The following is a 27,552-nucleotide window of genomic DNA, read 5'->3' as shown; positions in this document are numbered from 1 at the left end:
GCAATCTAGAACAAGAGGTCACAGGTATAGGTTGAGAGGCGGTAGATTTAAAACTGAGATGAGGAGGAACTACTACTTGCAGAGGGTGGTGAACTTGTGGAACTCACTGCTCCATGGAACGGTGGATTCTGAATCATTAAATGGTTTCAAGGAGGAGATAGAAAGTATTTCTAATTTTTTAAAAAAGGATAAAGGGATATGGGGAACAGGTGGGGAGGCGGATTTGAGACCAGGAAGAGATCAGCCATCATCTGACTGAATGGCAGAGCAGGCTCGAAGGGTTGAATTTGCTCCTGATTCCTGTTCCTATATGACATTAATCTCAACACATATTTCAGTACACAAAATATGTTAGAAAATGGAACAGTGATGTGCTTTACCCAGTACTTAGTTGCAATACCACACAGTTTTCCCTGCAATGAAATATATTAAGACAATTTATCCAGCTTTTTTCTGCATTTCAGATAACAGTATTTGGTAATCCTTCGGGTATCTTTCTCTTTATGCAAGCCCTAGCCTTACTTCTGTCACCAATCAAGTAAGTAGCACTGTCTTTGTTACATGTTAAGGTTTCTTTAATATTTTTGTTTTATTTCCTGCCCTGCCCATGCACTGGCATTCTGTCTGTGAGCATCAATACTATTGATAAGTCATTCACCAGACAATACATGACAGCAACCTACTTGGTATGTGCGTTGAGTTAACTACCCTTTGAAGAAATGTCTAACTCTACTTCTATCATTATAATGTGGAGACTAAGTACTCGCTGCTTGGGGAATTATTCTTCTTTGTTTATTCATGGAATGAGTGTTGCTGATTATTCCAACATCTATTGCTCATCCTTAATTGCCCATGAGAAGGTAATGGGGTGCCGCCTGCTTGAACCGCTAGAGTCCATGTGGTGTAGGTACATTAGCAGTACTATTAGGGAGTTCCAGGATTTTGACCCAGTGGCAGTGATATATTTCCAAGTCAGGATAGGGTGTGGCTTGGAGGGAAACTTGCAGATGGTGGTGCTCGCATCTATCTGCTGCCCTTGTCCCTTGTCGCAGGTTTGGAAGGTGCTGTTGAAGGAAATTCAAGTCATGATATTGATATATGAAATAGGTATGGTAACTTGATTAAGTGTCTACACTAGCAACCCAGAGTCATAGAGTCCTACAGCACAGAGACAGGCCTTTCAGCCCAAACTGGTCCATGCTGACCAAAATGTCCATCCACACTAACCCCATTTCCCTGCACTTGGCCTGTATCCTTCGAAACATTTCCTATTCATGTATTTGTCCAAATGCCTTTTGAATGTTGTTAATGTACCCGCCTCAACCACTTCCACTGGCAACTCATTCCATATGCCTACCACCCCCTGTGTAAAAAAGTTGCCCCTCAGGTTTCCATTTATTCTTTCCCCTCTTACCTTAAACTGATGCCCTCTAGTCCTTGATTCCCCAACCCTGGGAAAAGGACTGAGTGCATTCATCCTATCCATGCCTCTCATGATCTTATACACCTCTATAAGATCCCCTCTCAGCCTCCTACGCTCTAAAGAAAAAAGTCCGAGCTTGTCCAACCTCTCCCTATAACACAGTCCCTTGAATCCTGGCAACATCCTTGTAAATTTCTTCTGCACTCTCTCCAGCTTAATAATATCCTTCCTATAGCAGGGTGACCAAAACTGAACACAATACTCCAAGTGCGGTCTCACCAATGTCCTTTACAACTGCAACATAGCTTCCCAACTTCTCTACTCAATGCCCTGACTGATAAAGGCCAGTGTGCTAAAAGTCTTCTTCACTGCCCTGTCTATCTGTGACTCTACTTTCAGAGAACCGTGCACCTCAACTCCAAGGTCCCTCTGTTCTACTACACTCCTTAAGGCCCTGCCATTCACCATGAAACTCCTACCTTGATTTGACTTTCCAAAATGCAACACCTCACACTTATCTATATTAAACTCCATTTGCCATTTCTCGGCCCACTTCCCCAGTTGATCAAGGTCCTGCTGCAATTTGCAATTTCTGATAACTTTCCTCACTGTCCACAATACTGCCTACTTTAATGTCATCTGCAAACTTACTGATCATGCCTTGTACATTCTCATCCAAATCATTGATAGAGATAACAAACAGCAATGGGCCCAGCACTGACCCTTGGGACACACCACTAGTCACAGGCCTCCAGCCCGACAAGCATCCTTCCACTATTACCCTCTGTTTCCTACCATCAAGCCAATTGTGTATCCAATTTGCGAGCTCTCCCTGGATTCCATGCAATCTAAGCTTCCAGAGCAACCGACCATATGGAACCTTATCGAAGGCCTTACTGAAATACTGAAATTCATGTAGACTACTGCCCTGCCCTCATCAACCTTCCTGGTCACTTCATCAAAGAACTCAAACAAATTTGTGAGGCATGATCTCCCATGCACAAAGCTATGCTGACTACCCCTAATCAAACCCTGTCTTTCCAAATGCATGTATATCTTATCCCTCAGAATCTTCTCTAGTAATTTACTTACCACAGATGTTAGGCTTTACTGGTCTGTATGTAAGGGACTGAGGAAAATTTGTGGGGAAGACGTTTACCAGTGTTCTTTGTCCCTTGTGGGTTTCAGTGTCCTGTTTGCCAGGCGGGTGCTGTGAACAGGATGCTGTTGGTTGAGTGATGTGGGCTGGGCCAATGGGATTGCTCTGGGGGCGGGAAGAAAAAAAGGCGCCAGGAAGTGAAGCAGCTGCAGAGCTGAGGAGGGAGTGTGCAGAAGAGGGACAGCCACGTTTTTGAAGAGAAGCTTTTCAGAGGCAGTAAAAAGTCAGTTCGAAGTGAATCTTTCTCAGGTAGAACTGCTTGGTTTTTCATGACTGCCAAGGAGGACAGCCTTCAGCGCACTGGACCTGCGTTACTACACAGATAGCTCGCGGCACCTCTGCCTCGTGTGCTTGCTCCATCATCTTCCTGCTCGTAGACCCGTCTGGACTGTGTGTGTGTCGGGGTTAAGTGAGTACTATCAGACAGGAACGGTAACAGAATGTAGTTTTCTTCAGATGTGCACCAACGGATGGGCCCCCAACGTTTAAAATTCAAAGTGCTTGGTGATATTCTGAACATTTCTCAGGTTGAAACTGTTAATTGGAAAATCTTCAGTTGGGATTCTTTACTTGTTTATATCTGCTAATTATATTATTAAATTTTTTTGTTATTCCGTTTACCTTGTTGTTCCAAACCTTTTCTCATTATAAGGTTTATCTCAATAACATTTTTGGAGGCACCGCGCTAAACATACTCAAATCCTTTTCATGCAAGCCTGCACCAAGGGGCAACAGGAAATTTAGCCAGCTCACCATCAACTGCTAGGAATTCAGGATCCTGTAAATCGAACAGTTAAATAGTAGCCCCATATAGTGATCAGCAGGGGGTTACATGTAGTTTCCAGGTTTTTCTTTGCAGCCCTTCTTAAATAAGGGCACAACATTCGCTGCCCTCCAGTCTTCTGGGACCTCACCCGTGGCTAAAGATGATGCAAAGCTCGTGGTTTAACTCCCAACATTGTGAAATTGAAATCAGCAACTGGTAATTTTTGGGCAATCTGTATTGGATTGTCATAGAAATCCAACTGGGTACACCTGCTTGCCCTGGCCTACATATGACATCTGTTTGGTAATCTAAGGATGGGGAATAAATGATGCCTTGCCACTGTCACCCACAGGATTGAAAGAAAAAAACTAGTTCAGCCTTTTGGGAGCTACTTACCATCTTTTAACAGCATTGACTGTTCAACCTTCATTCTGAGTTTTTTTCACATTGCAATTTTAGCAGATCTAACTGAAGCTTCTCCTTCAAACATAGAGCCAGAGTGTTTTACGGCACAGAAAAAGGCTGTTTGGTCCATAGTGTCTGCGCCAGCCATCAAATGCTCCCATTTTCCAGCACTTAATCCATAATCTTGTATGCTATGGCGTCTTGAATGCTCATTTAAATACTTATTAAATGTTGTGAGGGTTTCTGCTTCTTCTACCCTTTCGGGCATTGAGTTCCAGATTCCCACCATCCTCTGGTGAAAAGGTGTTGACCCTTCTTGTCTCTTGGGGGCATCAACTGTTTAGTTTCTCATTATCGTAGCAAGCAAAAACCCCAAATTTGATTTGATTTATTATTGTCACATGTATTGGTATACAGTGAAAAGTATTGTTTCTTCTACACAGACAAAGCATACCGTTCATAGAGTGCATGGGGCGAAGGAAAGGAGAGGGTTCAGAATGTAGTGTTACAGTCATAGCTAGGGTGTAGAGAAAGATCAACTTAGTATAAGGTAGGTCCATTCGAAAGTCTGATGGCAGCAGGGAAAAAGCTGTTCTTGAGTTGGTTGGTACGTGATCTCAGACTTTGTATCTTTTTCCCGGTTCAATTTATAGTTTATCTTATTTATACTTGAACACACCCTCTATACTGTTGCTGCCAGTCCTCCAGAATGCTGATGATTCTTGTTTGCCCAAGGCCATCCTGGTATTGAGATCATGCATCCAAGGGTCGTAAAATCAGGACACATTTGTTCCATTGTTATCTATCAATAGTAACTTTTGTAACCACAAAGGCCAAACAACCCTTATTGCAGGGCCTGCTCTGTCAGCACTTCTCATTTTTCCTTGCTGTAGATGGAACCACAACCTCAGCTTTTTATAGTTCTGATGCTTGTGAGGTTGGCTATTTTCCCATCATGCTTTGAAGAAGTGGCACAGTGGTTAGCACTACTGCCTTATAGTGCTAGGGACCCGGTTCCATTCTGGCTTCAGATAACTGAGTTTGTACATTCTCCCTGTGTCTACGTGGGTTTCCTCCGGGTGCTCCAGTTTTCCCCCACAGTCCAAAGATGTGCGGGTTAAGTTGATTAGTCATGCTCAGTTGCCCCTTGGTGCTGGAGTTTAGCAGGGTAAATACGTGGGGTTATGGGGATAGGGCCTGGATGGGATCGTTGTCGGTGCAGGCTCAAAGAGCCAAATCGCTTCTTTCTGCACTGTAGGGATGCTATGAAGAAGTCTTGTTAGCCATGCGACTACAAAGATTTTTCCTCAAACACCTCTAAATCTCCTGTCCCTTACCTTAAATCTATGCCCACTGGTTATTGACCCATCTACTAAGAGGAAAGGCTTCTTACTATCTATGTCCCTCATAATTTTATGTTCAAAGGAAAACAACTCCCACCTAACCAGGCTCTCTTCATAGCTGAAATGCTCCAGCTCCAGGCAACATCCTGGTGAATCTTCTCTGCAGCGTTTCTAGTGCAATCAAATTGTCCCAATAGTGTGCCAACCTGAGCTGCACACAGTATTCTAACAGTGGCCTAATGAGAATTTCATAACTCCCCTGCTCTTATGTTCTGTGCCTCGGCTAATAAAGGCAAGTAACCCAAATGCCTTCTTAATCACCTTATCCAACTGTCCTGCTTCCTTCAAGGATCTCTGGGCATGCACCCCAAGGTCCCTTTGGTCGTCCTAGCATGCTACCATTCATTGGATATTCCTTTGCCCCGTTAGGTGCTAATTCTGTCAATTAAATTGAAGAAAATGTCATTTTCTTTGGAGCGAGGGCTGCTATATAGGACTTCCAGAAAGATTACCTTTAAACTGATGCACATAGCCTTCCTTTAATTGTCAGGCATTTCTGAATCCTATCATCAATCATGCCACTCCTTCATTTGTTGACAGGAAGTATGCTATGCTCTTAGAATAGGTACATTTTATACGCTTGCCAACTATTCAAGTATTTTGTTTTCTTGCGTAACTCCATTTTGTGGCCAGACATGAGAGATTCTGACAAATAAAATATTCAGTGTTGTGTTCAGCCTTGATTCACATTCATTGGTGCTATTTCTTTATGCTCACTAAGTCTTTATGTCTTCTAACTGAATTGCTTTAAAACCAAAAAAAAGTAAAATGACGTATTAGTCGTAATTAACTTCATAATTTGTGTAATTTTTGTATCTGCAATCATATTTAAGATGTAGGCAGGGACTAATCATGTCGCTTTATACAATAATTTAAAATGTATCGTTTTCAAATCGCCTTAGGCATCGATCTGACTTTCTGATAAACATGAAACCCAGTGACAAAAAGTCACTTCCTGCTATGCCAGAAGGCAAAGACATACAAAACTGGACTTTGGTCGATGAAGCTGGGGAAGAGGTATTTACTTTTTTAATCTTAGAAGCCATAAATGTAGATTGTTACTAAACAAAAAACTTCTCTATTGAACTCAATATCAAAAAATAAGAAACGTGTATATTGTGAATAAATTTGGCTGAAAAATTACTGAGTAAAGTGTAGAGTCAGTGATCTCCTTCTGTTACTATTAAGAAAATAAAACTGCTGTTTTAACCAAAGTTACTGATTTGATTAATTGATTTAAGTCATAATGGTGGAACTGAGCAAGACATTGTTCATCTGGATGAGGATTCAAAATGCATTTTTAATTTTATTGGTCTTTACGATAAAATTAGGAGAGAGGTCCGATAGAAACTAAATTATTTATTTGAACTGAAACCAGTGGCTAGAAATGTTATGATGTAATCGATGTTGTAAGATTTTTTAAACGTTGTGTCAACACTTGAATTTTAAGTATGTTGCATAAAATTAGGCAGCAGTTTATAATGGGTGTGCAGTTCCAGGATAAGAGGTCAATCATTTTGAACACAATTGAGAAATCTTTACTCGCTTTCTCCACCCCAGAGGGCTGTGGATGCACTGCCATTGCATATATTCAAGGTTTTAGTGTTTCAGGGAATCAACGGATATGTGGAGTGGGCAGGAAAATGGAATTTAGGCAGAAGATCAGCAATGATTGTATTGACAGAGCAGGCTTGAGGGTTAATATGGTCTATCCCTGTTTATGTTTCTTACATTGGTATGTAACAGAATTTAGTCACAAAATACTATTTTATATCCATCTGAAAAATAAATCATTGTGCCTTATTATCAGCCTTTTACAGTTGATTATTTTTTAATGTTGTTATTGTGTAAACAAATGAGGTCGCTAGCAGGATCTCTCAAAATGTAAATGAGGTAAATGACCAGTTAATCATTTATGTTGGTGATTGAAAAAAGAATGGTAGAATAATTCTCCTCTTCAAATTGTGCTATGGAATCTGTTGCATCTATATGTGATCAGTAGAATTATATTTGACTTCAGAAAGTCTTATTCTTTGACATGCATAAAACCTATTAAGATCGTGGGTTTCCTCCGGGTGCTCCGGTTTCCACCCACAGTCCAAAGATGTGTGGGTTAGGTTGATTGGCCATGCTAAATTGACCTTAGTTTCTTGGGGTTAGTAGGGTAAATGTGTGCGGTTGTGGGAATAGGGCCTGGGTGGGATTGTGGTTGGTACAGACTCGATAGGCCGAATGGCCTCCTTCTGTACTGTAGGGATTCTATGATATTCTATGATCAATCCTGAATGCATGCATGAGTAGTGGGTTGGAGTTTAGAACTTGGAACGTTAGCATTAGAGAAGACAGGATTTCATGGTTCATGATTATCATCGGCTGTGGAGGAGTTGAATGGTTCCCCTCATTGATTATATCAGGTTTTTGCTTCAAACGGATATATTTACCAATTCAGTGAGTGTTTAACTGTTCACATGCTGTGACCATAAAATACGTGACCAATTTTCTTGAGTTTTTAAAAAGAAAGGGGTTAGTTTTTATTGCACTTAACCCAGTCTAAATAAAATAAAAAATAAAAATCTGACTTCCATATTCAGACACACTTTAAGTTCTCTCTCACACACACACACACTCACACACTCCACATAGATTAACAGAGTGGGGGTGGGGGGATAGATTAAATAATTCAGAGTCCAGTAAAATTAAAGGGAAATGTGACTCCTGAAGGTTGGTGTTTTAGCTGGCTTCAGGATGAATTCTGCTGTCCTTCTGCTTTCACTCAGTGGTCCTGCTGCTTTTGGCATCGAGGTAGTTTAAAGTTGTGGATGAATAATTCATCTATTTTGGAGACAGTGGGAATTTAAGTGAGGTTTGGAATCACCAAGAATGGGGAGTCAGATATTGCAGAGCTCAAATGAGAAAGGGAGGAGATTTTGGTTGGGAAATGGCCAGGGACTTATAAATGCAGTAAATGATGAGACTGCATCATTCCCTCAGAACTACACTGCAGTGTTAACCTAAACTATGGGCAGGATTCTTCGATCTCACCTGTGGTCGCCCCGCTACAAGTAGAATGGAGAATTTGGTGTTTCAGCCAAAACTCCATTCACTTTCAGCGACACAGGAGAATCCCAGCTGCGAACGAGGACGGAAGTTTTCAGCATATGTGCTCAAGTCTCTGGATTGAGGCTTAAATCAATATTCTTCTGACTATCATTGAGCCAAAGCGATCACTTAAGAAGAAAATGAAGTTCTTCTCACATTCAGGCCAGGATTCCCCTCAGCCCACATTATTAAAACCAGATTAACTGGTCATTGATTGGGTGTGAATTCTGTTCAACGTTCCAAGGAAGGGAATGGTGCTCTAAGTGCAATTTCTTTTGTACATTTAGTTAACTGTTAGCTTATTCTTATGCTTAAAATTTGATAAAGAATGTTTGAATTCTATAAATTTGAATCATTCATAGCTGTTTATGTATAGTACTGAGCATAAGAGGGTAATAGGAGTAAGAAACTAAGAAATTGTATATTTGAAAGCTAGGTGATGTATACTTCAAGAGTGAAAATAGGAATTTAAATGCATTCGAACAATGGAATATTTGGAATAGTTCATTAAGTTAATATATAATTAAGTTGTCAGTTTTGTTTTGTATTGATTCGTGATGTAGGATGAAGATCCTGACACCAGCTGGCTACTGCTGTCCGAGGATGACTTGGTTACCCTTTTGTCACAATTTCCTTTTGATGAACTGTTTAAGCAATTACTTGGGATAACTGTTAAAGGTAATACGTTCTCTCCTAGACAGCAGATTTTGTAGGGCAGTGCTTACTAAGTTGTATGGTATTATAATCATGAGCATTGTGCCAGGTAAAGCACAAGATATCGTTCTGTTACTGCGGGGAGGTGATTAAATTAATTAAAGCCATTAGAAATAACAATAGCATTTTTGAATTTATAAATGGACATAAAAAACAAGAGTGAAGAAACAATGATAAATCTATACAAAGTATGAGTTAGAATACCATGTGGTGTTCTGGATGGTCCATTACAGATAGGACATTAAAATCTTATAGAATACAGTGCAGAAAGAGGAATTCAGTATTTCTTATGCAGAAGCTATTTGTTTATCTATTGTTTCACAAGATGTGGGCAGCACTGGATACAAAATTGGCTTCTTAACAGAAGCCAGAGGATGGTTGAACAGAGTTGCTTTTCAAACTGGAGGCCTGTGACCAGCGGTGTGCCTCAGGGATCAGTGCTGGGCCCACTGTTATTTGTCATTTATATTAATGATTTGGATGGGAATATAGGGGCCATGGTTAGTAAGTTTGCAGATGACACCAAAATAGGTGGCATAGTGGACAGTGAAGAAAGTTATCTCCAATTGCAACGGGATCTTGATCAATTGGGCCAGTGGGCTGACGAATGGCAGATGGAGTTTAATTTAGACAAATGCGAGGGGATGCATTTTGGTAGATTGAACCAGGGCAGGACTTACTCAGTTAATGGTAGGGCATTGGTTAGAGTTACAGAACAAAGAGATCTAGGGGTACATGTTCATAGCTCCTTGAAAGTGGAGTCACAGGTGGACAGAGTGGTGAAGAAGGCATTCGGCATGCTTGGTTTCATCGGTCAGAACATTGAATACAGGAGTTGGGACGTCTTGTTGAAGTTGTACAAGACATTGGTAAGGCCACACTTGGAATACTGTGCGCAATTCTGGTCACCCTATTCTAGAAAGGATATTATTAAACTAGAAAGAGTGCAGAAAAGATTTACTAGGATGCTACCGGGACTTGATGGATTGAGTTATAAGGAGAGGCTGGATAGACTGGGACTTTTCTCTCTGGAGCGTAGGAGGCTGAGGGGTGACCTTATAGAGGTCTATAAAATGATGAGGGGCATAGACAAGGTAGATAGTCAATATCTTTTCCCAAAGGTAGGGGAGTCTAAAACTAGAGGGCGTAGGTTTAAGGTGAGAGGGGAGAGATGCAAAAGTGTCCAGAGAGGCAATTTTTTCACACAGAGGGTGGTGAGTGTCTGGAACAAGCTGCCAGAGGTAGTAGTAGAGGCGGGTACAATTTTATCTTTTAAAAAGCATTTAGATAGTTACATGGGTATGATGGGTATAGAGGGATATGGGCCAAATGCGGGCAATTGGGATTAGCTTAGGGTTTTTTTAAAAAAGGGCGGCATGGACAAGTTAGGCCGAAGGGCCTGTTTCCATGCTGTAAACCTTTATGACTCTCTAGGCCAACATTTGTTGCCCATCCCTAATTGTCCTTGAGAAACTAATGGTGAGCAACCTCTTGAACCACTGTAGTCATGCGGTGCAAGTAAACCGATAGTGCTGTTAGGGAGGGAACTCCATGGTGTTGACCCAGTGACAGTGAAGGAACGGCGATATAGTTCCATGACAGGATGTTGTGTGGCTTGGAGGGAACTTGCCCTGAGCATATCCTGGACTGGGATGAGCGGCCTCCCAAAAACCACAACTATCTTCCTTTGTGCTAGGTATGACTCCAACCAGCAGATACATTTTTCTCTGATTCCCCTTTGCTTCAGTTTATTTAGGGCTCCACTCGGTCAAATGCTACCTAGATGTCAAGGGTAGTCACTCTCATCTCACCTCTGGCGTTCAGTCCTTTTCTCCATGTTTGTACAATAGAATGCCTACAGTACAGAAGGAGGCCATTCAGCCCATTGAGTCTGCACTGATTGTCCGAAAGAGCATCATACCCAGGCTCACTCCCCGTCCTATCTCCATATCCCATTTGCCATGGCTAATCCATCTAACTTGCACATGTTTAGACACTGAGGGGCAATTTAGCATGGCCAATCCACGTAAACTGCACATCTTTGGACTGTGAGAGGAAACCAGAGCACTCAAAGGAAACCCACGCAAACATGGGGAAAATGTGCAAACTCCACCCAACTCCAGAATCCAACCTGGGCCCCTGGCACTGTGAGGCAGCAGTGCTTGCCACAGTGCCACCCATTATAAGGTAACAAGGTCAGCAGCTGAGTGGCCCTTGCAGGACCCAAATTGAGCATCAGTGATCAGGTTATTGCTTTGTAAGTGTCGCTTCTTAGCACTGTTGACAACCATTTGAATTATTTTACTGATGATTAAGAGTGGACTGATGGGGGAGTAATTAGCCGGGTTGGATTTGTCCAGCCTTTTGTGGACAAGACGTACCTGGGCAATTTTCCGCATTGTTGGGTAGATGCCAGTGTTATAGCTATTGTGTTGTAAATATTTACAAAGAGAAAATTAGTCATCACAAATGTCACTAGGCCACCATATATTTGTAAAGTATGTAAATTTACACCAAATGTCATGAAATTTGGAACTTCAGTGCATTGATTCAGATAAAAGGAAGCACCAACTGCTTTTTGACATTATATAATAAAATGATTCAATCACACTCCGTACAGTGATTGTATAGTGAACATTGGGAAGATTTTTTAAAATAACTTGCGTACCAGTTATTACATCCATATAATGAGAATGTTCAATAAAGCCAATGTTGATTTATAATGTTTGACAAAAAAACTTTTCATTTGCTTTCATGTTGATCAGGTGAATACAAACCTGAAAAAACCACATGTGATCAGATGATGAAGATAATTGGATTTGCATCCTCGTTGACAGACCTTCTGGCTGTGGGATTGGAAACTTTTAACCGAGTACGATACAGGCAGTTCGTGAAAAGGATTGGTCAGATGATCAGGTGAGGTAAAGATATTATACCTGTTATTCTTGATGAAATATTTTTGAATTTGTATTTACAAAATAAAAGAAATACATATTGATAGTGTCTTTAACTTAACAAAATGCTCTCTGTAATGAAAAAATGGTTGCGAAACCAGAGGAAACATTAGAAAGTAAAAACAGAAAATGCTGAAAATAGTAGGTCAGGCAGCATCTGTGAAGAGAGCAACAGAGTTGCTGTTTAAGATCAAATGGCCTTTTGTCAGAATAAAGGTTTAGTAGAGTAGGGAAAAAAAGAAAGATTTGGACATACATGAACACCTTTCTTGACCAAAACTTCCCAAAATGCTTTACAGCCAATGCAGTAGCTTTGAAATGTAGGCACTATTGTAATATAGAAAACACAAGCCAAATCGTGCAGAGCAACAATGTGATAATGGTCACTTAATGTGTTTTTCTGATGTTGGTTGAGCGATATGTACTGGCCAGGACACCAGGGATAACTGGTGGGATAACCAGGGACAACCAGGGAAGCAAACTCGTTAGGGTCTTTTAAGAAACTTCTGGATGAGTACATGGAACTTAATAGGATTGAGGGTTATAGGTAAGCCTATATATGAGCCTAGGTAGGTAGGGACATGACCGGCGCAACTTGTGGGCCGAAGGGCCTGTTTGTGCTGTATTTTTTCTATGTTCTAACTCCTTTGCACTTTGAATTAGTGCCATGAGATGTATTGCATCTACCTAAAGGGCTGATAGGGAGCCTTGGTTTAACGTCTCATCCAGAAGACTCTGAGTGCAGTGCCACATAAATACTACACTTAGTGCTAGCCAAGATAGAGTGTCAAGCATAGAAAAGTTTGAGCTCTAGGTTTTGGAGCTTGAGCAGCTGGCTGGAGTCACTAGGATGCATCCGCAGGCTTAGAGCTTTGTGGATAGTATGTTTCTGAAGATGGTCGCTCCAGAACTTAGAAATGTGCAGGAAAAGAGGGCGAGGGGAAAAGTGACCGCCAAAAGGACAAAGAGGACAGGCAAGTAACACACTCTCCAAATTCTGAATACTCGTGAGCATGATAGATCCTCATGGGGAGTGCAGGCAGGTCCAAGTCCATGGCACCAGGTGTGGCTCAGCTCCATAGGTGGGGAAAAAGAATGGAAGAGCTATAGTGTAGGGAACAGAGAAACATTTCTGTGGGCACTGACTTGCCTCCCTAATGCCAGGGTTAAAGGCGTCACTGAGCACCTACAAGACATTGTGAACAGGGAGGATATAAAGCCAGAAGTTGTGATCCATACACTAGCTAATGCTGCAACACCTTTACTGTGTTTAATTTTACCAATTAGGCTTCAATTTTCGAAATATCACTCAACTGTTGTCTGTAGTTATCACCAAGTAATTCAATTGGTTAAGTTATAAATTTAATGCAATTCTTATGTTTCCCCAATACCAGATTAAACTGCTGCCTGGATTTAGAAGGATAATATCTTCAAAATTCACCAAACAATCTCTTATCTGCTCATCTAATTAAAGTCTTGAATCTCACCAGCTTCTGGAGGCTGAAAACAACATAAAAAGCAGTGCATCCTTTCCCTTTTGCTCCAAATGTATCTCATACAGTTGGACCAGGAATGTGCTACACAGATGCAAGCACATGCATCTGCACGGCAGTGTTCTAGGGACTGTGTAGTGTTAACAATGCATTGTGCATAGCAAAGGGAAACTAGAGAGAATGTTGAGTAGAACAAATTTATTAAATCAGTGTTCCTATTCCAACAAGGAACGAAGCATTGTTTATTTTTTGTTCTGGAAAATGAAGTGAGGCAAATAACTGAGTAGGAGGAAATCTGTGAAATTGTAAGACAATGATGGATTGAGTGCATGGCCACAACAAAATAACAAACATTTAGTGCTAGATTGGAAAAGGCAAAATCAGCAAGATAAGAATGGAGCAAAATGTGAGTGTATTAAAACTAAAGTAAAACTTAAAAGGGGGTATTATGATAAAGTTAGGGCCAACAAAAATAAATCAGAAAGATGAAAAAGATGTAATACGAAGCTGAAAACTGATATTGGAAAGGCTGAAAGGGCACATGGGTAAAGGCTATCAAATAATATCAAAGGAATTAGTAAAAGCTGCTGTATAAGCACATAAGTAAATAATATTTAGAATGAGAGTAAGATTGCTCAGGGATAAAGTAAGGGTACTGAAAACTTGTGTTGCAGAACTTGCTGCACACTTAGCCAAGCTGTTCCAATACAGCTACAACACAGGCACCTACCCAGCTCAGGTATGTCCTATACACAAAAGGACAAATCCAGCCCGACCAATTACTACCCCGTCAATATACTCTCAATCATTAGTAAAGTGATGGGAGGGGGGTCATTAGCAGTGCAATCATGCAGCATTTGCTTAGCAATAAACTGCTCACTGCTCAATTTCAGTACTGCCATGGCCACTCAGTTCCTGACCTCATTACAATCTTGGTTCAAACACAGACTGCTCTTGATATCAAAGAAGCATTTGACTGAGTGTGATATCAAGGAGTGACGTCAATGGGAATTGGGGAAAATTCTGCACTGGATGGAGTCATACCTAGCACAAAGGAAGGTAGTTGTGGTTGCTCAGTTTCAGGACACGCTGCAGGAGCTCCTCAGAGTAGTGTCTATCCTACTGCCCAACCATCTTAGCTGCTTCATCAATGACCTTCCTTCCATCAGAAGTGGGGATGTTCGCTGAAGATTGCACAATGTTCAGCACCAGTCATGACTCCTCAGATACTGAAGCAGTTCATGTACAAATGCAGCAAGATTTGGACAAAATCCACACTTGGACTGACAAGTGGCAATTAACATTCATACCATACAAGTGCCAGGCAAAGACCATCTCAAACAAGAAAAAATCTAACCTCGCATAATGACATTCAATGACTTTACCATCACTGAATCCTTCACTTCCAACATCCCGGGGGTTACCATTGATTAGAAACTGAACTGGAATAGCCACATAAGTAACCAAAAGAGAAAACACTGGAAAATCTCAGCAGGTCTGGCAGCATCTGAAAGGAGAGGAAAGAGCTGACGTTTTGAGTCCAGATGACCCTTTGTCAAAGCTTTGATAGCCAAGTTCCGCAGACATGAGGACGGCCTCAACCGGGATCTTGGGTTCATGTCACACTATCTGTGTTTGACGAATCTACTGGACTTTTATGAAGATGTCACTAGTGCGGTTGACAGAGGGGAACCGGTGGATGTGGTGTTTTTAGATTTCCAGAAGGCGTTCGGTAAGGTGCCTCACAAAAGGTTGCTGCAGAAGATTGGGGTACACGGAGTTAGGGGTAAGGTGTTGGTGTGGATTGGGGATTGGCTATCTAACAGGATGTGGAGATGCCGGCGTTGGACTGGGGTAAACACAGTAAGAAGTTTAACAACACCAGGTTAAAGTCCAACAGGTTTATTTGGTAGCAAAAGCCACACAAGCTTTCGGAGCTCTAAGCCCCTTCTTCAGGTGAGTGGGAATTCTGTTCACAAACAGAGCTTATAAAGACACAGACTCAATTTACATGAATAATGGTTGGAATGCGAATACTTACAACTAATCAAGTCTTTAAGAAACAAAACAATGTGAGTGGAGAGAGCATCAAGACAGGCTAAAAAGATGTGTATTGTCTCCAGACAAGACAGCCAGTGAAACTCTGCAGATCCACGCAACTGTGGGAGTTACAAATAGTGTGACATGAACCCAATATCCCGGTTGAGGCCGTCCTCGTGTGTGCGGAACTTGGCTATCAGTTTCTGCTCAGCGCCTCTGCGCTGTCGTGTGTCGCGAAGGCCGCCTTGGAGAACGCTTACCCGAATATCAGAGGCCGAATGACCGTGACCGCAAATTGAGTCTGTGTCTTTATAAGCTCTGTTTGTGAACAGAATTCCCACTCACCTGAAGAAGGGGCTTAGAGCTCCGAAAGCTTGTGTGGCTTTTGCTACCAAATAAACCTGTTGGACTTTAACCTGGTGTTGTTAAACTTCTTACTATCTAACAGGAAGCAGAGAGTTGGGATAAATGGGTGCTTTTCTGGTTGGCAGTTGGTGACCAGTGGCGTGCCGCAGGGATCGGTGCTGGGGCCTCAATTGTTTACCATTTACATAGATGATCTGGAGGAGGGGACTGAATCTAGGGTATTCAAATTTGCTGATGACACGAAGGTGAGTGGGAAAGCGAATTGCGTGGAGGACGTGGAAAGTCTGCAGAGAGATTTGGATAGGCTGAGCGAGTGGGCGAGGATCTGGCAGATGGAATATAACGTTAGCAAATGTGAGGTTATCCACTTTGGAAGAAATAATAGTAAATTGGAATATTATTTAAATGGAGAAAAATTACATCGTGCGACTGTGCAGAGGGACCTGGGGGTCCTTGTGCACGAATCGCAAAAACTCAGTCTGCAGGCGCAGCAGGTGATCAAGAAGGCGAATGGAATGTTGGCCTTTATCGCGAGGGGGATAGAATATAAAAGCAGGGAGGTCTTGCTGCAACTGTACAAGGCACTGGTGAGGCCGCAACTGGAGTACTGTGTGCAGTTTTGGTCCCCTTATTTGCGAAAGGATATATTGGCCTTGGAGGGAGTGCAGAGAAGGTTCACCAGGTTGATACCGGAGATGAGGGGTGTAGCTTATGAGGAGAGATTAAACAGATTGGGTCTGTACTCGTTGGAGTTTAGAAGGATGAGGGGTGATCTTATAGAGACATATAAGATAATGAAGGGGCTGGATAGGGTAGAGGTGGAGAGATTCTTTCCACTTAGAAGGGAAACCAGAACTAGAGGGCACAGCCTCAAAATAAGGGGGGGCCGGTTCAGAACAGAGTTGAGGGGGAACTTCTTCTCTCAGAGGGTAGTGAATCTCTGGAATTCTCTGCCCATTGAAGTGGTGGAGGCTTCCTCGTTGAATATGTTTAAATCACGGGTAGATAGTTTTCTGATCGATAAGGGAATTAGGGGATATGGGGAGCAGGCGGGTAAGTGGAACTGATTCGCTTCAGATCAGCCATGATCTTGTTGAATGGCGGGGCAGACTCGAAGGGCCAGATGGCCTACTCCTGCTCCTATTTCTTATGTTCTTATCTGTAACCCCCATGACTTGCCTGGGCTTGCAAAATCTCACTAACTGTCCTGGTTGGAGACAATACACTTCTCTTTAACCTGTGCTTAACCCTCTCTTCACTCACATTGTCTGTACCTTTAAGACTTGATTACCTGTAAAGACTCGCATTCCAACCATTATTTTGTAAATTGAGTTTGTGTCTTTATATGCCCTATTTGTGAACTGAAATCCCACTCACCTGATGAAGGAGCAGTGCTCTGAAAGCTGGTAGCTTGTGCTATCAAATAAACCTGTAGGACTTTAACCTGGTGTTGTGAGACTTCTTACACAATCTACAAGGCACAAGTCAGGAGTTGTGATGGAATACTGTCTCCTTGTCTGAATGAATATAGTTCAAACAACACTCAAAAACACGCTTGATATAACAAACGTTCACTCCCTCTACCACCAGTGCACGGTAGCAGCAATGTGTGCCATCTACAAGGTGCACTTCAGGAACTCACCGAGGCATCTTACCACCTTCCAAACCCATGATCACTGCCATCTAGAAGGACCAGGGCAGCAGATACGTGGTAACACTACCACCTGGAGGTTCCCTTCCAAGACATTCACCATCCTGACTTGGAAATATATCACCCTTCCTTCACTGTCGTTGGGTCAAAATCCTGGAACTCCCTTCCTAACAGCACTTTGGTGTACCTAAGCGACATTGCTTGCAGCAGTTCAAGAAGGCCACCACTTTCTCAAAGGCAATTTGGAATGAGCAATAAATGCTGGCCTGGTCAATGATACCCACATCCTGTCTATTAATTTTTTTAAATTGTAGAGACTGAAGGTATGGCATAATACTTTCATTGGTGGAAATAAAATGGTAGGGCTACAAAGACAGGGAACAACTGTTAATTAAAGTTGATTAAAGTAGTTGAATCTGACCAACGTAACAGAGCTCCAGGTGAATAAGTCATCTGCCCTGATGATGTACACCACTGAAAGAATCATTGAAAAAACAATATAAACTCTGGCCACAAGCTTTCAGCGCTCCTTCTGCTCTTGTACTGGAGAGTTGTAGCAATGTTTTCATTAAAAAAAGGAGAATCCAAGAAACTATAATTCGGTTATCCAATTGTACACCATTTCTTTAGCCTCAATATTAATCGGCCACTGCAAACCAGAAGGGGTGCCTAAAATTTGAGAACTGGGAACATGTCCCCAAACTTATCAAACAAATCTGATGGGCTGGCAACTCTGCAAGGCAGGACTTCCTGAGTGAGGGGTGGAAGTCCCGCTTCCAGCTCTATGGGGAGTGCAGCCACAATCAGCCAGGATATTTCTCCCATCAACTTTTCAGGTGACAGTCTGGGAAACCACAATGCCACCGTGCTGCGTAGGAGAGACTGAGGCAAAGCATCATTGTGATTTGTTTAGATAATTAATCATTTCTCAGTTTTTAAAACATTTGTTCTGTTTTCGAAATGATTACTAGGAGGACAATTTGTTACATAAGTGACCATTGGGCTCAGTTTGTCACTTTCCACAAAGAGCATAGAACCAGGATGAATCACCAGTTTTACTCCTTAGAAAAGCTGCAAGTGGAATTTGATGAACTGTTTCTTCGGGCGGTACTTCACGTGTTGAAAGCCAAAAGGTATGTTGATACCAAAACGGTTGTAGATACAGATGAACTATTTGTGCTTTAGAACTAATCCATTTTAAAGTTTTCTTCAAATGTTGTTTGATGACCCTTCATAAGGCAATATCATAGTTAAATGTTCAATTATGTGCCGATATATCATCTGACTCACTTAAGCTCATGTGCACTCACTTTTGTGTTGGACATGAAATGATCACCTGGTTGAATCAGCATGTCACATACAACATCTGGTAAGTGGCATGCTTTCAAAAGTGTGTTAACCAGGGTTCAGGGTAAACACATTCCTCTTAGAGTGAAGGGCAAGGCTGGCAAAAGTCGGGAACCCTGGATGTTTCGGGATATTGAGGCCCTGGTCAAGAAGAAGAAAGAGGCACATGACGTGCATAGGCAGCTGGGATCAAGTGAATCTCTTGAAGAGTATAGGGGGTGTAGGAGTAGAGTTAAGAGAGAAATCAGGAGGGCAAAAAGGGGACACGAAATTGTTTTGGCAGATAAGGCAAAGGAGAATCCAAAGAGCTTCTACAAATACATAAAGGGCAAAAGAGTAACAAGGGAGAGAGTAGGGCCTCTTAAGGATCAACAAGGTAATCTATGTGCGGATCCACAAGAGATGGGTGAGATCCTAAATGAATATTTCTCATCAGTATTTACTGTTGAGAAAAGCATGGATGTTAGGGAACTTGGGGAATTAAATATTGGTGTCTTGAGGAGTGTACATATTACAGAGAAGGAGGTGCTGGAAGTCTTCAAGCGCATCAAGGTAGATGAATCTGCAGGACCTGATGAGGTATATCCCAGGACGTTGTGGGAGGCTAGGGAGGAAATTGCGGGTCCCCTAGCCGAGATATTTGAATCATCGATAGTCACGGGGTGAGGTGCCTGAAGATTGGAGAGTGGCAAATGTTGTGCCTTTGTTTAAAAAGGGCTGCAGGGAAAACCCTGGGAACTACAGGCCAGTTAGCCTCACATCTGTGGTGGGTAGATTTTTGGAAGGTATTTTGAGAGACAGGATCTACAGGCATTTAGAGATGCAAGGACTGATTAGGGACAGTCAGCATGGCTTTGTGAGTGGAAAATCATGTCTCACAAATTTGATTGAGTTTTTTGACGGGGTAGCCAAGAAGGTAGATGAGGGCAGTGCAGTTGATGTTGTCTACATAAACTTTAGCAAGGCCTTTGACAAGGTACCGCATGGTAGGTTGTTGCATAAAGTTAAATCTCACGGGATCCAGGGTGAGGTATCTAAATGGATACAAAATTGGCTTATTGACAGAAGCCAGAGGGTGGTTGTACAGAGTTGCTTTTCAAACTGGAGGCCTGTGACCAGCGGTGTGCCTCAGGGATCAGTGCTGGGCCCATTGTTATTTGTCATTTATATTAATGATTTGGATGAGAATATAGGGGGCATGGTTAGTAAGTTTGCAGGTGACACCAAGATTGGTGGCATGGTGGACAGTGAGGAACGTTATCTCCAATTGCAGCGGGATCTTGATCAATTGGGCCAGTGGGCTGACGAATGGCAGATGGGGTTTAATTTAGACAAATGCAAGGTCATGCATTTTGGTAGATTGAACCAGGGCGGGACTTACTCCGTTAATGGCAGGGCGTTGGGGAGAGTTACAGAACAAAGAGATCTAGGGATACATGTTCATAGCTCCTTGAAAGTGGAGTCACAGGTGGACAGAGTGGTGAAAAAGGCATTCGGCATGCTTGGTTTCATCGGTCAGAACATTGAATACAGGAGTTGGGACATCTTGTTGAAATTGTACAAGACATTGGTAAGGCCACACTTGGAACACTGTGTGCAATTCTGGTCACCCTATTATAGAAAGGATATTATTAAACTAGAAAGAGTGCAGAAAATATTTACTAGGATGCTACCGGGACTTGATGGATTGAGTTATAAGGAGAGGCTGAATAGACTGGGACTTTTTTCAATGGAGTGCAGGAGGCTGAGGGGTGACCTTATAGAGGTCTATGAAATAATGAGGGGCATAGACAAGGTAGATAGTCAATATCTTTTCCCAAAGGTAGGGGAGTCTAAAACTAGAGGGCATAGCTTTAAGGTGAGAGGGGAGAGATACAAAAGTGTCCAGAGGAGCAATTTTTTCACACACAGGATGGTGAGTGTCTGGAACAATCTGCCAGCGGTAGTAGTAGAGGCGGGTACAATTTTATCTTTTAAAAAGCATTTAGATAGTTACACGGGTAAGGTGGGTATAGAGGGATATGGGCCAAATGCGGGCAATTGGGATTAGCTCAGGGGTTTTTAAAAAGAAATACGGGCGGCATGGACAGGTTGGGCCGAAGGGCCTGTTTCCATGCTGTAAACCTCTATGACTCTAACATTATCATTATAAACCTTAGGTCTCCAAATTCTTCCTGTCTTTAAAACTCCCTATGAATTGCAAGAAAGTCCTGGACTACAGCGGTTCCAGAAGGCAGCTAACCATCACCACCTCGAGGACTATTAGCGATGGGTAAAAAAATTCCTGGTCCAGTCAGTGATTTCCACGTCCCGTGAATGAATGAAAAAAAAACAATAAATAGGAATTAAATATGCCACAGAAAGCTTGGGATGGTATTTCACTCCATGAGGACTTTTGATGGTGAAATTGCTTCCTGTTATCACTTATGGATTGTGTCAGTGTCAACATTTATAATGAGAACTGCCATCGTAAACTCGTGTTACCCTGATGCAATTAGACCATCTGGTTACATACCTTTTCCCAAGGTGTATAGATGCTGAAGAACTTTATCAGATGAAGGTCAGCAGCTACACTAAGGTTTTAACAAGATTACATACATAAATATGTTATTTCTATCCAGATTTTGCCGTCTTCCATAATTTGATTGTAGTCCATAGAGTTCTACAGTAGAGAAGAGGCCCGTCAGTCCATCGAGCCTGCAACGACAAAAACTACACTAATCTACACTAATCCCACTTTCCAGCACTTGGCTCATAGCCTTAAATGTTATGACATTTCAAGTGCTTATTCACATACCTTTTAAATGCATTCACTTTCATCTCACCTGTGTTCTCCATGCCAACCATGACAAGCTTCTCATATCTGCTGCCTATTAGTTGATTGGCAAAGGAGGAGGAAGGTAAGTAAATTCTCTTTGTAGGCAAGTGCACTACAAGATAGTGAGCCTTGTGTTTCAGAATCAAGTCAACCTTCTATGACAGACTTAATAGTCACAAGTTCAATGAATGCCAGGATGCCATCATTGATTGATGAAACAACCTGCCACATTTAAACTTGCTGCCGAGGTATTTTCATTCAGATAGCCCTATAAACCATGTCCTAATGGATAGGATAAGCGTAGCTGGACACGCAGCAGTGTATTTATCAGTGTGCTCTACTGGTTGACTGCATGGTTTTTGCTGACACTCCTCTACATACCTGTGGTTTCTACACCTGGACTCCGTCATCCTATTCTCTAGACAGGATAATGGGGTTTATAAGGGATAATGGTAGTTCTACAAGTATAGGTTGTAGACTGGATTGGGCAAATGAAGCCTTTACTTGTGTGGGTTTCTCTCACTAGCTGGGTTTGGAGAATCTTAAACATGATTTATTGCTATACATGTTGAGAATCTAGTTGGCCTAAAAAAATTTAAATGTATGTAATATATCAATTCTTTTAAGAAAATAAACTAATTCTCCTTTGTTGCAACAGGTTGGGAATTTGGCTTTTCATGTCTGAAATGCCATTTGAAACCTTATCCACTCATATGATATGGAAACTCTTCTATATTCTACATTGTGCAGAAAGTGAAAATATTGAGGGGTTGTGTGCTAGTCTGCATTCTAATGAGTGCAAGGACAAACTTAAAGGTACTGAAAATAGACTTTTCACCCTTGGTTATGCACATAATTAAAGTAGCAATGTTGAGAATTATATGTTATTTCTGGCAGGATTAAAATTGATGTGGAGATGCCGGCGTTGGACTGGGGTAAACACAGTAAGAAGTTTAACAACACCAGGTTAAAGTCCAACAGGTTTATTTGGTAGCAAAAGCCACACAAGCTTTCGAGGCTCTGAGCCCCTTCTTCAGGTGAGTGGGAATTCTGTTCACAAACAGAACTTATAAGACACAGACTCAATTTCCATGAATAATGGTTGGAATGCAAATTGAGTCTGTGTCTTATAAGTTCTGTTTGTGAACAGAATTCCCACTCACCTGAAGAAGGGGCTCAGAGCCTCGAAAGCTTGTGTGGCTTTTGCTACCAAATAAACCTGTTGGACTTTAACCTGGTGTTGTTAAACTTCTTACAGGATTAAAATTAACATGGGTAAGAAATTGATTAGGAGGAGAAATATTTCTCTGAAGAAATATTGATATTTTAGATCCTGGGGAGAATTTTACCGTCCCGCCCGCCATGAGAATCGGAGCGGGCAGGGGTGGACATTGGAAAGGTCCGTTGACCTCGGGCAGGATATTACAATTTCGGGACAAGCGAGGTGGTAAAATCCCGTTAGTCTTTCATCATAACTTTCTGAATATAACCCCAAGTGAGAATCGCAGGATTCTTTGATCTGTTGGTTTTATAGGACAATCAATAGAGTATTTAAATATTTCATAGGCACAGAATGATACTGGACTAGCTGCACTAAAATGTTTGGAGTTCAGATCCTACTGGGGCAAGTTATGAAATTAAATTCAATAACCTTGTCATTTGTGGTTTAGCAGGAGAATAAATGAACATAAAAACTATTGATTTTTGTAAAATCTCTAATATCCTACAACCCCCAGTTGATTTGGCCTGTATATTACTCGATTCCTGGACTCTTAGTGCCCTCACGCCATAATTGGCAGAATCCCCCAAAAACACAAATTATGTTGAAGCTGAAGCTCAAAAGTAGATTGATGTGAGCTTTTCCTAGTGTACTCATTTGAGAAACAAAGAAAACGGCAAGAATCCCAACACTTCAAGAAAGACTGAGAGCATTTGAAGTAGAGTAGATATGCAGGGTTATTTTCCCATCCCGTTGCTCTAGCAGCACAACAGGCCTGGAGACATCAGCAGAGGCCTTTAGGGGGCTCCCCGTTGGGTGCCATGGCCTCCATGCATCTCCAGCTCCAAGATTTTTGGAGTAATCAGTTCCATGCCGGAAATCAGCACAGATTTAAATATTATAACATTACCAATTCATTAACGGACCTGTGACTGAAGCCTCCGGGCCCGCTTCGTCTTCCCCTCCCTCCCCGCTGTGCCAAGAGTTGTTCTCTCCAGCAGGGTTTACTACTGCTCCCCACTAACGGGGAACGGGCGGCTAACCCCACTGGGGAGAATAGAGGCCATTGATGCCCCCCAGGAGTTCGAGGGTAAGGGGGGTGCCCCCTGGGCAGTGCCAACCTGGTCCCCGGCACTGCCCAAGGGGCAAACTGGCAATGACCAAGGGGCACCTTGGCACTGCCCACTCAGTATCGGGTAGTGCCAAGAGGGTAAGGCCTATTGGAAGGGCGATCGGTGGAGTTGAGGAGAGAGCCCCGCTGCCACTCTACATTCGAATCGCAGGCAGAGGAAAGAAAGGGGCTAGCCATCCGGGTCGGGGGAGGGGCGTGGTCAGGGAGACCAGGGTTTGCCCGGAGAGATCTGGGAGGCCAGCGATGTGGAGTCGAGGGGCTGGTCAGTGATCGGGAGGCCGGCAGTGCATTGACACTGCGCATACACCAATCTCTGCCCTGATAGATTACTGCATGTGCAGTGGCCTGCTCAGCACTATACTGCTGGCCTCCCGGATGGCCACTGATTTTCAGAGTGTATCAGGTTAGAGCACTCTGCAGCGCTCAGAGTGTGGGAGATGCACTCTGAAAATCACGCTAAAAAAACTAGCGTAGTTACTCCAATCTTCAAGTGAATTCGACTCTTAGAATTAGCACTACTCCTTAGAATTTTTTAATGAAAATCGCCCCCATGATTTTTATTAAAAGTTCTAAGTAGCTTGGTTGCAAGAGAAATGCAATTTAAAAATCTGGTGTCTGTGGTCCAAACCATAAAATATGCAGAAGTTTAAATATTTTACTGCTTCCACATCATTGTAAAGTGCTGCTTCCAATTTATATGACAGTCCATGTCTTAAAAGCTTCTACTTTGTGCAAACCTTTGAAACTCATTACATTACTTTGTCTCTATTTTAATGCAGACCCTGAACATAAAAAAATGTTTGAACAATGTCTGTCCAACATTACTAACTCAGAAGGAATATGCCTTCTCACTACATTTGCACATATGACCCAACCAAAACAAGGAAATGTGGATCAAGAGTTTGTGAAGACAGTTGCTTTAGAAATATATGAGGTACGCACATTATCAGGAAATTAAAATAATGTAGCTTTGAAATGTAAGGGACAATAACTCAAGCTTATGTAAGACTTTAGCACTGTAGTACTGAAAATAGCTTTAATATGGTTAATATGGTTCATGCAACTATTCAATGCTGATGGTTATGACGAATCAGAATGATTATTGTTAATTGTATCTAGGTTTATAAACCTAACTTGGTGCATATGCAGATGTGCTGTCCATGAAAATGCAGAATGCTTAAGATCCCAGGTTTGATTCCTAATTTACGTTGATGCCCTCTCAGTCTGGATAGCAGTGGAATAAATTGAATTTTGGTGTCCTCAATCTAAGGAAGGAAGAAAATTGACCCCATTCCCGATTGCTGTCCAATGAATCTGGTGAAGTGAATGTACTGCATTATGTCATACAAACAAAAAAGTAACATTTCTTATGATCTTTAAGACCTCATTAATTTGTTATATGGGCAATACAGAATGTTGTTCACTTTAAATAAATAAATCAAGTTTAGTTGATGTAGTCTGATGTAAGAGTGACGTTACATTATTTTAATGAGTAGCTTAGAACAGAATATTGGAAAATTTTACTGGATCCATGTTGGCTTATCCTGTACTCATCACAGTTTTTGAAAAATGCACAATGCAGGAACACAGTACATTTTCAAAATGAGCGTGTAATTGACAAATAAGCGTCCTTATAGATCTGTGTGAGGTAACTTGGTAGGAAGAGTAAGGAGAATACATGCTCCATGAAATAGGGTAGAGGATCAAAAAGAGTAGAGATCACCAAAAGTAGCAACTCAGTTTTTTTTAAATTGCAAACATATCAGTGGGGTTTATTTGTGACAGGATAGAATTGGCAAGCATAGTCGGTCTGTTCAACTAGTGGTTTGGCTACACTTGGTGCACTGTGAACAGTTCTGGTTTATATATTATAAGAAAGATACAGAGACACTGGACAAGATACAAAAAAGATTTACCAGAACAATGTCACCTCACTACAAGAAGGATGTGGAGACACTGGAAAGAGTGCAAAGGAGATTTACTAGGATGCTGCCTGGTTTGGAGGGTAGGTCTTATGAGGAAAGGTTGAGGGAACTTGGGCTTTTCTCTTTGGAGCGGAGGAGGTTGAGAGGAGACTTGATAGAGGTTTATAAGATGATGAGGGGGATAGATAGAGTGAACGTTCAAAGACTATTTCCTCGGGTGAATGGAGCAGTAACTAGGGGGCATAACTATAGGGTTCATGGTGGGAGATATAGGAAGGATGTCCGAGGTAGGTTCTTTACGCAGAGAGTGGTTGGGGTGTGGAATGGACTGCCTGCAGGGATAGTGGAGTCAGAAACTTTAGGAACATTTAAGAAGCTATTGGATAGGCACATGTACTTCGGGATGATAGGGAGGAAATAGCTTGATCTGGGTTTCAGACAAAGCTCGGCACAACATCGTGGGCCGAAGGGTCTGTTCTGTGCTGTACTGTTCTATGTTCTATGTTCTAATGTCAGAACTAAGAAGTTATATTTATCAGAAAAGAATTAATAGACTGGGCTCTTCCTTCAGAAAAGACTACAGGGTGTTTCTGATAAAGGTTTTGAAATGGTTGGATAGAGTGGATGTGGAGAAGATGTTTCTACTTGCAGAGAAGACCTAAACCATATATGATATTCACAAATAAATCCAATAAAGAATTCAGGAGAAATTTATTTCCCGAGAGAGTGGTTACGGTGTGAAATTCACTACTTAAGGGAGTAGTTGAAGTGGAAACATAGATACATTCATGTGAAAGCTAGATAAACAAAAGAGGGAGAAATAAATAAAAGAATATGCTAATAGGGTCAGATGAAGAGTTGTGGTTGGTGTCTCAGATGGAGTATAAATCAGTTGCCGAATGGCCTGTTCCTGTGCCGTAAATTAAAAGAATTACAGTCTTTTCAGGAATTCCTCGGAATCGAGGATGATTTGCTTTACTGTAGTTTCAGGGATTCTGGGATTACTGTTGTAAATCCAGTGCACAATCTGGAGACTGCCCCCTGCAGGCCAGGTCGTGTTTGAAGGGTCAGGTAAATAAATTGTTAGGACTTTGTGGATTTCCTCTGACGCCTTGATTCAAACATTCCATATTCCCGATGAAGTCTCTCAATGTCTTTCGTGCTTTCCTGAATGAACCGTCTCCATTTTGGTCCATCACAATTCAGGAACCCCCGTGAGTTGGTAGAGACGTTTGACTTCTTCAGCAATGCTTGAAGGACATCTCAAAAGTTGTCCTCCTGGGAGTCTCCTGCCATGACCAAGTTAAAGTTGAGTAGTTCCTTCTGAAGTCTGATGTCAGTGGAACTAGTTTTGAGTGATTAACATCTCAGTGCTGGGCATGTTGACTTGGGAGGCAATGTTGATGTTGGACCACTTTTCTTGCTGCCAAATCGGGAGGACCTTTGAAGGCATTGCTGGTGGTATCTTTCCAGTGCTTTGAGATTCTTATTGCAGGGGGTTCCCAAGCCTCCAAGGAAGATAGCAGAGATTACTGCTGCTGAGTAAACCATGACCGTAGTCCCATGTTTGAGCTCCAGGTCCTGAAATATTCTTTTCTGCTGTCGACCGAAAGTTGAGCTCGCACATTGGAGGCATTG

General features: G+C 42.0%; 1 protein-coding gene across 3 annotated transcripts in view; it reads left to right on the top strand.

The window, feature by feature from the left end:
* Positions 1-27,552, top strand: part of epg5 (ectopic P-granules autophagy protein 5 homolog (C. elegans)) — a 147,460-nt gene that overhangs the window by 21,608 nt on the left and 98,300 nt on the right. For all 3 annotated transcript variants that reach the window (XM_078219496.1, XM_078219487.1, XM_078219488.1), the window contains exons 6-12: positions 465-538; positions 6,059-6,173; positions 8,819-8,933; positions 11,735-11,885; positions 18,445-18,606; positions 22,297-22,454; positions 24,769-24,923. In XM_078219496.1, coding sequence (XP_078075622.1) covers positions 465-538; positions 6,059-6,173; positions 8,819-8,933; positions 11,735-11,885; positions 18,445-18,606; positions 22,297-22,454; positions 24,769-24,923 — 930 coding nt within the window. The remainder of the gene's footprint in view (positions 1-464; positions 539-6,058; positions 6,174-8,818; positions 8,934-11,734; positions 11,886-18,444; positions 18,607-22,296; positions 22,455-24,768; positions 24,924-27,552) is intronic.

Source organism: Mustelus asterias, chromosome 1 (assembly GCF_964213995.1).
Source record: "Mustelus asterias chromosome 1, sMusAst1.hap1.1, whole genome shotgun sequence".
Taxonomy (NCBI): domain Eukaryota; kingdom Metazoa; phylum Chordata; class Chondrichthyes; order Carcharhiniformes; family Triakidae; genus Mustelus; species Mustelus asterias.
Note: the sequence above shows the minus strand (reverse complement) of the source record. Positions and strands in the feature narration are given on the sequence as shown.